The sequence below is a fragment of the Aegilops tauschii genome, chromosome 3 (genome assembly GCF_002575655.3).
Source record: "Aegilops tauschii subsp. strangulata cultivar AL8/78 chromosome 3, Aet v6.0, whole genome shotgun sequence".
Taxonomy (NCBI): Eukaryota; Viridiplantae; Streptophyta; class Magnoliopsida; order Poales; family Poaceae; genus Aegilops; species Aegilops tauschii.
In genome coordinates, this window is record NC_053037.3 from 611,083,292 (window position 1) to 611,096,656 (window position 13,365).

A 13,365-nucleotide genomic window follows, 5' to 3' on the forward strand; every position below is an offset into this window, starting at 1 on the left:
TATGAAACGACTTATTAGCAGATTAATAGATCATTTTGGAATGGGATATACATCCCATATACTGGATCAACTAAAGACTCTGGGCTTCCATCAAGCCACTACTACATCGATTTCGTTAGGAATCGAGGATCTTTTAACAATACCCTCTAAGGGATGGTTAGTCCAAGACGCGGAACAACAGAGTTTTCTTTTGGAGAAACACTATTATTATGGGGCTGTACACGCGGTAGAAAAATTACGCCAATCTGTTGAGATATGGTATGCGACAAGTGAATATTTGAAACAAGAAATGAATTCAAATTTTTGGATAACGGAAATTTAATCATGAAAATCAGAGTCCATCAGAAAGAAGTCCACATCACCCCCCGGGGTTTCAGAAACCCACTAATCCACCCCCTCACCTCTAAAACCGGTTAATTAACCCCCTAAGAGCTCTAATACCGGCCAAATGACCCCCTAATCCCAATTCGAGTGGTATTTGCCGGTGGTTTTGCTTGTGTGGCTCTCCACGATTGCCACATGGGCTTGGTAGGGTGGTTCTTGGACTTAACTGCTCCTCATGTTTTCTTGACGGGTTAACTGCTCCTCATGTTTGTTTGGGCCTCGTTCCCTCTTTCCTTTCAACGAGATGGCCGCGGGGCAAGACGTGATAATCGCCGCGTGAGCATAGCAGCGCGACTACTCCAGGTGAGGCGCTCAGCTCCTCTACGCCCCGCACACACGTCCTTCTCTGTGTGAACCACGCATTGAAACTGGTGCTTGCAACGATCCTTTCTGAATTCAGATGTCACACGCCTACCTAGATAGTCTTCGATCAGTCCAGTGATTAGTACTAACGCACCACAGTTGCACTGGGCTACTGTTTGTTTAGTTAATGTGTGTATATCGTGATTATCTCTATGCACTTGAACAGTCTAGGTTCTGAAGATTTTAAAGCGGTTTTTTCGAATTCAGAAGATACGACTTGGCTCCCTGGCCACTGCCATTTTCCAAGATTTTGATTTTTGCTCCATGACTAATCTGGACCGACATCTTAGTATTCTTTTCATGGTACTTGTGTGACCATAATTAAACAACTAGCCGGCCGGTGAGCTACAGTACACATTGAAACAGTGCTCTGCAATCAACAGTTCCCTTTCAGACACTTGCCTATAAATAGTATAATGTACACCATTTGGGCCCCTGGGATGATTCCCTGTGTTTTTTTCCTGCAAGTACTAATGCTCTGAGCATGCTTCAGTTTCGGGCTCTTGAGTAGTTCTCGCAGCAGCTCTGCTCTCTCCTTCCTCCGGTCCACGAACATCTGTTGCAACAAAACAGGGCATGTACTTCAGAAAATGGCATAAAGTTCAGTGCATATGCATCTGTATTGTACAAAATTAGTACACATGATGTACTCCATGCGCCGCTGTTACACCGAGCCATGACGAGGTGGTCCATGTCCATGGCGTTTCCATGTCCCGGGAGATGGATCGGAGGAGGAGAGAAACTAGGGAGGTGGGGCGGCCATGGAGACAAAGAGAGGAGGATAGGAACTAGAGAACAAGGACGGGCAAGCTTCAGCTGGCGTCCATGGAGACGAACAGGGGAGGAGGAAGAGAGGAACTAGGGATGGGGATTGGGGATTGGGTGAAACTTCAGACTTCTGCACGCCTCATATCTCTTCTGCACGTAGGCAAAACCGCTTGCAAAAACCACCATAATCAGCGACATGGGGTGCTTTGCCTGGTTTTGGGTAGTCCAGGGGGTCAATTAACCGGAATTAGGGCTGGGGGTGTGGGTTAGCCCGTTTCTGAAACACCGGGGGTGATGTGGACTTCTTTCGAGTCCATCACCGAGTCTCTCTATCGCCGGAGCCCCGCGGAAGAAAAATAATCTCTCGCCGGGGAGGGGCCAAGCACAGCCCCGCCCCTCCCCGCCGTCGACGCTTCTCGAGACCCTTGTGACGGCGAGGATTTCTGGGCCAGGCACGGCGACCCTTCGCCGGAGCTCGCAGGAGCGCAGCAGCCTTGGTACTGGATCGGATCTCGCGAGGTACAGATATCTCGCCTCGTCTCATCGACCCGCCGTCGATTTCAGATTGAACAAGTTGCTTGCTGCAGCCCACTCAATCAATATCGTGGCTGATTAATTTAATTTCTGCAGATGTTTTTAGACGTGGCGGAACAGAGAGGAGAGGGCACTTCTCTTCTTCTTCAGATGTGCGGCTCAGCCAAAATTTGTGTCGGGTCAGGTACCGAAACAACTCATGCTAATTAACTACTGTATTTTGTTACTGAAATGGTGATGGGGAATACTAGCAATCTCGGAACACGGTCCAAAAACACAAGCACATAAGCTGCTATGACAAATGGGTCAACATTCCATCAGATTGATACCAATGTCTCTGATCAGAGAACAAAACGAGGCACTGCAGTTAAAAATAATATATTTTTTCAGAGAAAAAGGGCCTAGCCCCGGCTCCATTGCATTAACAATGAAACCCAGCAGAACACGGTCATGTATCAATCAAGTATTACAAAGCTTAACAGCTTAGAAAACTAAAGAGCAACATGCCCGCCGGGGGAAACTCCCCTCGAAGCTAGTTAAAATAAAATCAATCTGCATTTGTTTGTATGTTGAAATATTATTATTAAGTGAAGTAGAATAACGCCTAGCCAGCATAACTCGGACAAAATTGTCATCGTTGGCTATCAGAAAGTTGTTACAGGGTTGGAGCGCTTTTTTTTTATCTTAGGGTGAGGAATGCAGGGAGGAAGATGTCAGGAATCCGAGGGCATCCTATTTAAACACAATACAACTACAAGTCCAACTGTAACCTACCTTGTACACTATATTCGACACAACTCCAACAGATACAAGCGGGCAAACTCAACCATACGAACTAACCAGTAGAGCATGGACTTACAACAGTTATTGAACAAGTCAAAGGAGCTGCACAAGCAATAGGACCATCTCCCCGAGAAATTTGAGGGTGCAGTCTGGTCGGCATAACATATGGTAGATAACAGAAATCCACGCATGCATCGGAACCACCGAAACAAGGTGGAGATGCTCTGCGTCCACTGCAGTAGCCGGGACGATCCGCTCCGGATGATTCCTGTAATCGTCAGACGGCTCCTGTTGAAGCAACCAGTGCTGGTCTGCACGGCGCCAGAGAGAATGTCGCCACTGACGATCTTTTGCTTAGCATCATCGAAGATGTCTTCCACTTGCTCCTGGGCGTGCCTCAGCATGGCGGCCATCTTGTCCAGTGTGGCTACATCAGGTTTCAGTTTTTCTGATCTCTTTATCATCCTCTCTTGATCCACTGCCTGCATCGTGTGCTGCAGTTCCGGGATGATGCAGGTCTCCAGTTCCAGGAGTTTCTTGGATGCGTCGAAGACCAGAAAGGAAAGGATCTTGGACAAGAGAAAGGCGATGATGGGCAACATCAACCAGCCCAGCACAATGGCCCAGCCAGCTGCGGCAACATCCCAACTAGTGGCCATGGAATGCTGCTTCAAAATGATGACTGAGCGGATGATGAGCTAGACCAACCATTCCAACACGCTTATGGCCAGAAGCACGAAGACAAACATGAAGATGATGCTCATCAGTAACCAGACCAGCACCTCCTGAACAATCATCGTCCCACTTAGCTCCTCCCTTGGTCGGTTTCTGGGTCCACCACTGTGTGTCACCATTTCTCTACCTTCGCCACCATAATAAATTGAACCCATGGATTGCAGCATTTGATTTCTTGGATTGCTTTTACTAGCGACTTCATTGTTCTCATCTTGAATTCCATCAGTTTCATCCATGATTTCACCTCCCCCTGAAACCTTACCTTGAGCTCTGTAATATTCCTGGGCTTCATGTGTCACCACGTGTCCTGTACCTTCGTCGCCAACATAAATCGAGCCCATCCATTGCACTTTAGGATTTCTTGGATCGTTCATAATTGCTTTCTGGCAGGCAGACTCTGCGCCAACGCTCACACAACCAATTATTGCAGATATCTCTTTAATGCATGACAAGTGCTCAATAATGATCCCTTGTTTATCCACTGTCGTAGCATTGAAACCTAGCCTGAGCTTTTGGAGATTAGGCATTGCATTCTCTTCAAATTTCAGCCAAGGCACTGTGCACGTGAACTTGAAGTATATGAGAACTGAGAATCCTCCCTTGCCAAAGACAATCATTTCTGGAGACGTTGTCATCACATGCAAAGAGAGAACAGCGAGGGCAGGTAATCCTTTCAGGATATCAGTATCTTCCTTCGACAGCTCCTTAACTGCAATCTTAAGAATGCGGAGTTGCGCAAGTTCACCAACCCACCTTGGTAGTCTGGAGAAGATGCAGCAGCCACGCGACAACTTGAGTCTCCGAAGATGGGCTGGGGCAGGGGACGCGCTGCTGAAGCCATCACATGAAATGATCATGTTTGAAGCACCAGTATCATCCTGCAGAGTATTTACATTGGAGGAGCCTGTAGCAGGTACCAGAGTTACAGACTGCAGGATGCTGAGTTTCTCAAGAACTGTACCCAGGAGTTGCATATTCTTTTCAAGATTTTCAGCTGGCTGTACTGTAGAACAGGTGAGCTGAAGATTCTGCAGATTTGTCAGCTTCCCAAGACCCATCAAATTGATCTTTGGGTTACTGTTGAGATCAAAATAACCCAGAGTACGAAGAGATGTCATATGGCCAACCCCATGAGGCAAAATAGACTCACTCCGAAGGCGGAGGTGCAGTAACTTATCCAGATGAACAATATCAGATGGAATAGCAGATAATCTTGCATCTACTTGCAGAGTACTCAAGTGCCGCAGCCTTCGAATCTTGCCTGGAAGCTTGACGGTGATATTACACTCAATCTTCAGATATCTCAGTCGATATAGTTCACCAATTGAAGTGAGATCAAAAGTCATGTCTTGATCAGACCAAATATGAAGAATCAAAACTTGAAGAAGCCCATATTCTACAATGGAGGGTACACCTTTGAAGAATCCAGAAAATAAAAGTGATCTAACTTGTGATATTCTCATATTTTCCTGTATAGTATTTGCACCTTTTGCACCTCCCAACTGGACAGATAGTCTACGGACCTTGTCAGGAAGTCCTAGAATTGTTTGAAAATAGTTCACAATAGTGACGAAATTCTCCTCCATGGATTTTTGTCTGATAAGATCCAGTACCATGTGGTGAAGCGTACATGACAACACCTCACCATTATGATCTGTATCTACGGATTGGACCAGTCCACTACTGATGAGGGCATCAAAATAACTTCCTGCAGTGTTCTCTCTGTCTTGTCCGTGTACCGAGCCGATAAAATCTTCAGCAACCCATTGCTTCACCAATTCATCCTTCCTGGTCGTGTATCCTTCTGGATACATATTCATATATAACAAGCATGCCTTCAAATGGGGTGGAAGATTATTATACACAAGGTTTAGAGCTTCTTTCATCACTTCAGAACTAGGATATGTAGTACAACCACCCTCGGATTCTCCTGATTGATCATCATTAAGAGGAGTAATCTTATATATATGCTTTAACTGGTAACTGCAGCATGCCAGTGCTACATCCTCAACCTGTGTTGTCGCTATTATTCTGCAATAATCACCATCAGGGAGAGCTCGGATAATAATATCCCAGACTGGCGTGGACCATAGATCATCTATTATAATTAAGTACCTGCAGTTTTTTTCGGCCAAACGAAATATATTACTATAGACAAGAGATAAACATAACAAGATACAGAAGGCAGGACCAAATTACAGAGAAAATATGTATCACATACAAAGATCTGGCTAAAAAATCTCCTATTTTTGCCCCCCTAGTAGATAGACTTGATCTTTCAATTGGTATGACAGCAAGGTATCCCCTTTGCATTTAGTTTTACTATTTTACTCTTTTTTTATGTAAAAATGGTTAACAAAGCTTCATTTTGGCCTTTATTTGGGGTTTAATCCAGACAACCCCAAAGATACAGTAATTCAGAAGTATATTAGTTGCCATTAGATTCATTTTATGAATATCACAGTAGGATTTGTTTAATTAACTGATAGGAAATACCTTTTTCCTTGCAGATGTTTGGTGATACGGCCAGTAAGTCCTTGGACATCAGAAATGGTATGCGTCAGTGGCGCCTTGATTTGTGAGATCATGTCTGTGAGAAGCCTCCACATATCTGGATCTCGAGACACCCGTAGAAAAGCCCGGTACTGGAACTTCCCTCCATACTGGTGATAATAGGTCCTCACAACTGCTGTCTTGTCAGCACTTGCAGGTCCAAAGATAGTTACGACCTTGAGTTTTTTCTCTATCACATTGTCGTCATGGTCCAAGGCCAGCAGCCTGATGAGGTTGTCGACGTGGAGTTGGATAGGAAGTTGGGCCATGAGGTGACCGACACTGGTGCTGGTGGCTTGTGAATGGTCATGTGTGCTGGTTTCTCGTGGAGAAATATTGAATCTTTCGCGTCTTTCATCTGCATCCTCGACACGAGCTAGCAATGCTGATAATTTTGCAATCATGGGGCCTCGCTTCAACTTTTTCACTTTTGGCAACGAAACCCAGGTGAGCCTGCAAGAAACCCGAAAGATCTTGGATCCAAGACGTTTGCCCCCAAAAAGGCGGGTCTTACCCCTACCTGTACCGGAGTATTGGATGAAGTGCATGACCTCGTCGAGGTAGTCTGTCGTATCATAGCACAGATCCCGGACCTGCCTCATCCAGCACCTGGTAATGCTATCCTGCGGTGCCTCAAATAGATCCTTGTTGAACCCGTTGCACAATCCCTTGAGTCCTTGGCCGAGAAACTGGATCTCGACCTTAACCCTCTTCAGCCGACTGTCTTGCGAAGCAATGACAGAACGGAGCTTCTGGAAGAGAGGGCCCGAGGGCCCGAGCAAAACAGTAATTGGGTCCTCCTCCATCTCTCTCGTCCCCTTAAGCCAAGCAGAATGGTGAGGATTGTTTTCCATGGCCGCCCGAATCTTTCTTTTCTTCAAGTTCCGTTTTGAGATAGCACCGACGCCAATCTTTAACACCTGCAAGAGGCAAAATCTCAAATGAGTATGCCAGTCACATATCATATCAAAAATCATTGGTAGAGCAAAATGACCATGAGGGAAAAATTAATTTGCTATTAGTGACTCCATATAATCGATATGGACTTTGCCCAAATAAAATACTATGTTTACTAATTTGAGACTCCCTCCATGTTAATTCTAGGAAAAACAACTAGGAAGTTGTGTTCTCATCCATCTGATATACTTCCTCCTTTCCGGTTTGTTGGGAAATCTCGAATATCTCATCAACGCAAATGGCGAGTGGAGGAGCAATTTTCGTACTTTGCAAAACTACCCAATCATGCAGGTGCAAAAATTATCTTTCTCCATGAAAATTTACAGGCTCACAAAGACGTGAACATATCCATGTGTAATTCGTTTTTGAAAAAAATAGCATTTGAAATTTTGTTTCTTTTGCTTCAAGAAACATTTTCGAAAACATTTTGCCATGTATTAGCAAGGAAGGGATACCACAAACGTATAGGTACCTGAGATTTATCAACATACCACTAGTTACATGTACTTTCAAATGAGAGCGCACCTTGGAGCTTGCCTCTCTTGGCGTGTCAGGTGTATCTAGATGAAGTTCATTTGGAGCATCCTCGGCCTGTTCAAATAACCATAAAGGACACTTCACTTCATCTGCTAGCTCAGAGCAACAGAAGTACAAATGGAGGTGTACACGAGCTATCAAGATTATGTTTTGTGGGATGCCATAGGAGTGTTCTTACCTGATGTGAAGTAATCATGCCAGTTTTGACATATCCGCCCATAGTTTCTATCTGATCGAGTCTACTGATTATATGTTGTGCATCCGGTCTCTTTGCCGGGTTGAAGTCGATGCACGCTATTGCTATCTCAGCACATATGCGTACCTGTTCCATCTGTACGTCGCTATGTGATTTGTCCGCCATGTCACTCCAACTTTCAACTACCTATGAATAGAATTTGTGAGTTATGAAAAGAAACGCCATCTTCTAAAATATGAAATAAAAGTATGCAGTACTACTACATACTAGCCTCATACATGATGTCAACAGCTTACACAAAACCACATCAACTAAGACTTCAAAACTACAAACTAACAATAAAAAATTCTCAAGAAAATTAGGCTGTGCCCCTAGTTTCTTCTCACATATCGGAAGAAACAAAGTATCAATTAAATTAAAAATAAATATCCATCCAAAGTTCCAGCTGGAGACAACATGGACACGGGTGATGGGATTGCCCAACCAATCTCCCACAGAAAGAAGCTGGCCTTTCTTTTTGTTCTCACATACAGGGCCATTTAAGTTTGAGTTATCATTTTTTCTCACGAGAAAACACAAAACTTGCCCTAAGATGCATTGATAGGCCCCCCGCAAGCGCTAGGTCCCTCCCGCTAGGGTTCCCCCCTCCGCCGCCCCCCTCCCGCCGCCGCCGGGCGCCGGCCGGGCGCGCGCCCCGACCCGTCCCCCCTCCCCTTCCCTCCCTGTCCCGCCCCTGCGCCACCTCCCCGGGAGGTGGCCGGGGCGGTGTGCTCCTTCCTCTTCCTCTTGGCGTCCCCATCTGGTGCTCTCCCCCGCCGCCACCGGCGGACGCCCCCGGCGCTGGCCCGGGTGGTGTCGGTGGCGGCGGGTCCTCCTGTCCCCGCGCGCGCGGCTCCCCTTCCCGAGGCAAAGGACGGCGGCGGTGCTGCTCGGCTGGGCGGCGGCCTGGCGACCCGGCGGCTGTCACCGGTGGCGAGCAAGGTGGCGGTGCTGCCTCTTGGCAGCGGGGCAGCGTGGTGGCGTGCGGTGGCCGGCGGCGAGCCCCCGGCCCAGATCTGGCCCCTGCGGGCCCCATCTGGGTTCTAGCGGGCCGTCCATTGGCGTGGCTACGACGTTTTCTGCGAGGCGCGGAGGAGGAGTAGCTTGGACTAGAGGTGGTGGCGTGCCTTCTGCAGCGCGACGGCGGGAGCTTTACGGGCTTGAGGTCCCGGCCGGGCCTGTGGGCTCACGGGCCTGGTATGCTCCAGCTATCGCGTCTGGTCGGTTACTCTCATTGACGGTGGAGGTTGCACCCGCCCACGCGCCGACGACGCTGCTGTCCCTTGTCCTGGCTCCTCGTCTTCATTGAGCAGGCCCCTTTCGCGGCACCGTGGTGAGACGGCACGGAAGCTTCAAGACTATTTTGGCGCAGTGGTGGTTTATTTTGGTGGCGTGCTCCGGAGCGTCCGAGGTGAAGGTTGGTCTCGGGAGAAATCCCTGTCGGCTGAACCGACATCGACGCGGCGGTGCTTGAGGGTGTCGTCAGACCTTTCTGGAGGGCGTCGGGGGTACCCTTCCTCTCTCCTCGTCGCGTGCCGGGGGAAACCCTCGGCAGCAGCGTCGTCATTGTCGCGTCCCTTCTTGGAGGTGTTGATTGGTACCGACGCTTCGGAGTAGAGGAGCTTGGTGGAGGATCCCCGGTGGGCGCGGCGGTCGCGAAGTTTCTTTCTTTTTGTTGATCCGCCGGTGTCGGCATTTGTTTCTTTTCTTTTTCTCTTTCGTTTCTTTTGGGCGTGCCTGTGCTGCTTCCGCCCTAGCACCTATCTGGTTGTATCGGTGATGGTTTGCTTTGTAATACAAAGCGGGGGGAAACCCTATTTCGTCAGATGCATTGATAGAAAGAATAGATTTCCATCTTTATAAGCCCAATACCAGGCCGAATAATAGATCACTCAAGGCAAGACCATGGCCGACAACCGCCAGATAGATATTATGCCTAATCAAAATGAATATGAGTATAATACAACTCTTCTCTGAAAACTGTTACTCATCCAACCATATGTATTTTCAATTTTTTATTCCTTTTATTTTCGTTTTCATTAATATTTATTACTGCCTGCAGTGTTGTCGCTAAGAGCATGCTCTTTTTTGTTACATTTGTAAATCTCGGTGTTATCCTGATGCTTGGAAAGTTGAAAAGAAATGTTGTTAGATTTCTGCTGAAAGCCTTATCATAGAAATATTAATGAAAAAATGGTCATGGTGAAACCTACAAATCCTAGTTATCATATCTATAATGTCATAGGATCTATAATTGCTTTCAGTAAAAATATCTGTACCATGGTGGATTTTTGAGGGAGGGAGGGAGGGAGAGAGGGAGGGGGAGGGAGGAAGAGGGAGAGCAGGAGAGAGGGAGAGAGAGAGAGAGATTTTATGTTGCATCTTAAAAGAGAAGCAAGTAATCATTCGTTTCGAGGTACATCCTTTATTTTTTAAACAAGACCTAATTTTTCTTACCATGTTGATGTCATGATACCCCTTCTTTCCAATGAGTATCTCCATGATTGTTACACCAACACTGTAGATATCACGATCGTACGGATACCGGCATGTCATTTCAGTATCATTAAAACATTCTGGTGGCACATATTCACTGCAAAAATATATATCAATCTGATTGGTTAATGAGCAAGGTAACATAGTGTCAAGTATAAATCGTAGCAGAAAAAAAGATTGAACTTTCAAGAGGCTTATCAAACTTACGGTGTTCCAATCATTGAAGTAGTAACCCAGTCTTCTGATTCAACAACGCACCTAGATAGAGTGAAACCAGCAATTTTCGGCACGAAATTATCATCCAACAAAATGTTTCGGGGTTTTAGATCTAAGTGGACAATTCTTTTCTGATGGAGATAATTTAACCCCTGACAAATTCCTGTGATAATTTGAAAGCAGTCTGTCCACTGAAGTTTGTGAGATGTATCTACAAAGGGTAGATGATAAAGACAGCTTAATATTATTTGACATATTTATTCAAATGTATAGATAGTATGCGACATGGTGAACTGAAAATTGATGATTTTCAATGATGAAAATACAAGTTAAAAGAAACTTTACGTGCCACATGATCCTACCAGTGATATACTTATCAAGACTCCCTTTAGGAAGATACTCGAAGCAGAGCAACTGTTCTCGTGCATCTGCCATGACCATTTTTCCGTTGTAGGTTGCCAAAATTCCCTGTGTATTAACACAATATCCTAGAAACCGTACTACATTTTTGTGTTTCACCTTCACGAGACATTCAAGTTCTTGTTGGAACATGTCTTCATACCTATACGTATTGAACATCCTCTCAACTGCCACAGTCCTATTCCCAATCTTTCCCTAAAGTGAGAAGTTGCCTTGTCAGCAAAAGCTTCAGTTTTAAGACGAAGTTAAATCAAGACCCGGGAAGCTCAGAGTTACTGTACCTTATAAACCACTGAAAACCCACCTATGCCAATTTCATGCGCATCAGAGAAATCATCGGTGATATCTCGCAGAAGTGTGAGCGGCAGGGCCATGGGCTCTGCCGTTCCATCAGATAGCATGCACTCCAGGTCCCTTCGTTCGATAGTAAATAGGCGTTCCATTTGCAATAAATGTCACGGAACCCCTACAACAAGAGCAAGTACGTTATTTGTGAAGCTACCAGGCCCAGCCCCATCGATTCCTATTTTTTTTTCTTTCTATGATCATGGAAGGTATAAATGCAGAAAGATCATACGCTCCTCTGTTTTGCAATAGAAAAAAAAAGTTGCATAGCAGCACTTTCTGCTGGATCTTGTTTGGGCTTTGGGTACAAAGCAATCCATTTCAGTCCGATCGGACGAGCATGTAATTTGAACTAACATCTTATCTAACCAACAAGACGCGCTAGATGTGATCCAAAAATGGACTCAGAGGTAAATATTGCTGAACAACAGTCATCTCTATTATTACTGGACACATCTTGGTTACAGTTTCGATTAGCAGAAGAAACACACAGATCACCTCCATGAAGTGATTGCGTAGGCAACTAGAACAAATTAGATCTGGAGAAGATACGGGTTCAAAATACCCTGGAGAAGCTCGTTTCAAGGTGATTACCTGCTGATCGAGGCCCTGCAGCTGCAACCTAGTCGAGGGGAAATTAAGCTTGTGATGATTTCTTCCGAGCTAGGTTGCCGGATCAATTCTCAAGCTGTCGAAGAAACAGGGTAGGAGACTTCCATGGAAGCGAGGTGAGATCTAGATCCTGCTCTGTCAAAGGGGATGAGATAGAGGATGGAGACTTAGGATTAAAGAAGCAACTCCGAGGTCAATATTTTACTACTTGAGTGTCTTACAGTAATCAGGCCGGGGAGACATCCAATCCCACCTTCTTTGTCTCGGCTCCGTCAGCAAAGCGCCACTTGCCAGCCAGCCTATCAAAAATAAATTAAAAAAATAAATAAAGAGAAGCTCCACTTGCCATCTCTCCTGTTTGGCTCCAACCACCCTCACCCACACCTCCGAGCTCGCGCAGAAAAGAACACAGGGCTGTCAGGCCAACCCACCGCGCCATTCCAAACGGACGTCCGATTTATCCGAATTTCTTCCGTTTGGAATGACGATGAGTATGAAAGCGGACATGTGCGTCCGGCGTCTATTTGAGTCGCCCACCGCAGCAACCAACCCCAAAACATCCGCTGCCGTCCGCGTCCGCCGTGGCATGCCCTGGCCGCTCGCACTCGCTCGCCGGGGCGCTCTCCCACGCCCTGCTCCTGTCCAGCCCGCAGCCGGCGCCGCGCCTTGCCGCACCTCCTCTGCCCCGCCGCCGCCGCCTGCACGCCCGCGCCCGCGCTACCCCGCCGCCGCTGCACGCCGCGCCCGCGCCCGCGCTGCCCCGCCGCCACTGCACGCCGCGCCCGCGCCCGCGCTGCCCCGCCGACGCCTGCACGCCCGCGCCCGTCCTGCCCGCGCCGGCCCCGGCTCGCCGCGTCCCCGCCCCGCCCTACCCGTGCCCGCCCCGGCTCGCCCCGCCCTGCCCGTGCCCGCCCCGGCTCGCCGCGCCCCTGCCCCGCCAGCGCCGCACCCCGCCGGCGCCCGCCCCGCCCTGCCCGCGCCCGCCTCGCCGCGCCCCCACCCCGCCAGCGCCGCACCCCGCCCGCGCCACGCCCGCGCAGCGCCCTGCCCGTGCCCCCGCCGCGGCCTGCTGGCCGGCGCGCGCCGCCCCGTCCCGCCCGCCCAGCCTTGTGCCCGCCCCGCCCCGCCCCGCACCTGCTCGTGCCCCGCTGCGGCCTACTGGCCGGCGCGTGCCGCGGCCGCTTGCGCCCCGCCCCGCCGGCCGCGCCTCGCCACGCTCGTCCCCTATGGGAGCTGTCGGTGCTTGTCCACGGGCGGAGAGAGAAATGGAGGAGAGAGAGGTGGGGATGACACGTGGGGCCGGGGGGACATGCAGCAGACGAGGACGCCACAGAGACGTCCGTTTCGTGTCCGCTTTACCCCGAAGCCAGCTCAAGTTTGGGTCGCGAATGGGGTCGAACGGACAGAAAAATAAAATGGGGTTGCGC

General features: G+C 48.3%; 1 protein-coding gene and 1 long non-coding RNA gene across 2 annotated transcripts; one reads left to right on the forward strand and one right to left on the reverse strand.

The window, feature by feature from the left end:
* Positions 1 to 1,760: 1,760 nt before the first annotated feature.
* On the forward strand, positions 1,761 to 6,190 carry LOC120962087 (uncharacterized). Its single transcript, XR_005752903.3, has 3 exons — positions 1,761 to 2,034; positions 2,146 to 2,233; positions 6,078 to 6,190. It is a non-coding gene; the product is annotated as an uncharacterized lncRNA (long non-coding RNA).
* On the reverse strand, positions 2,413 to 12,163 carry LOC109742529 (disease resistance protein RGA5-like). The gene is made up of 10 exons (XM_073511310.1): positions 11,921 to 12,163; positions 11,263 to 11,447; positions 10,924 to 11,176; positions 10,553 to 10,772; positions 10,307 to 10,442; positions 7,793 to 7,996; positions 7,603 to 7,668; positions 6,064 to 7,040; positions 3,615 to 5,682; positions 2,413 to 3,530 (listed from the first exon to the last, which is right to left on the reverse strand). The coding sequence occupies exons 2-10, from the start codon at positions 11,422 to 11,424 to the stop codon at positions 2,832 to 2,834; spliced, it is 4,785 nt and encodes a 1,594-aa protein (XP_073367411.1). The 5' UTR covers positions 11,425 to 11,447; positions 11,921 to 12,163; the 3' UTR covers positions 2,413 to 2,831.
* Between the last annotated feature and the right edge of the window lie 1,202 nt (positions 12,164 to 13,365).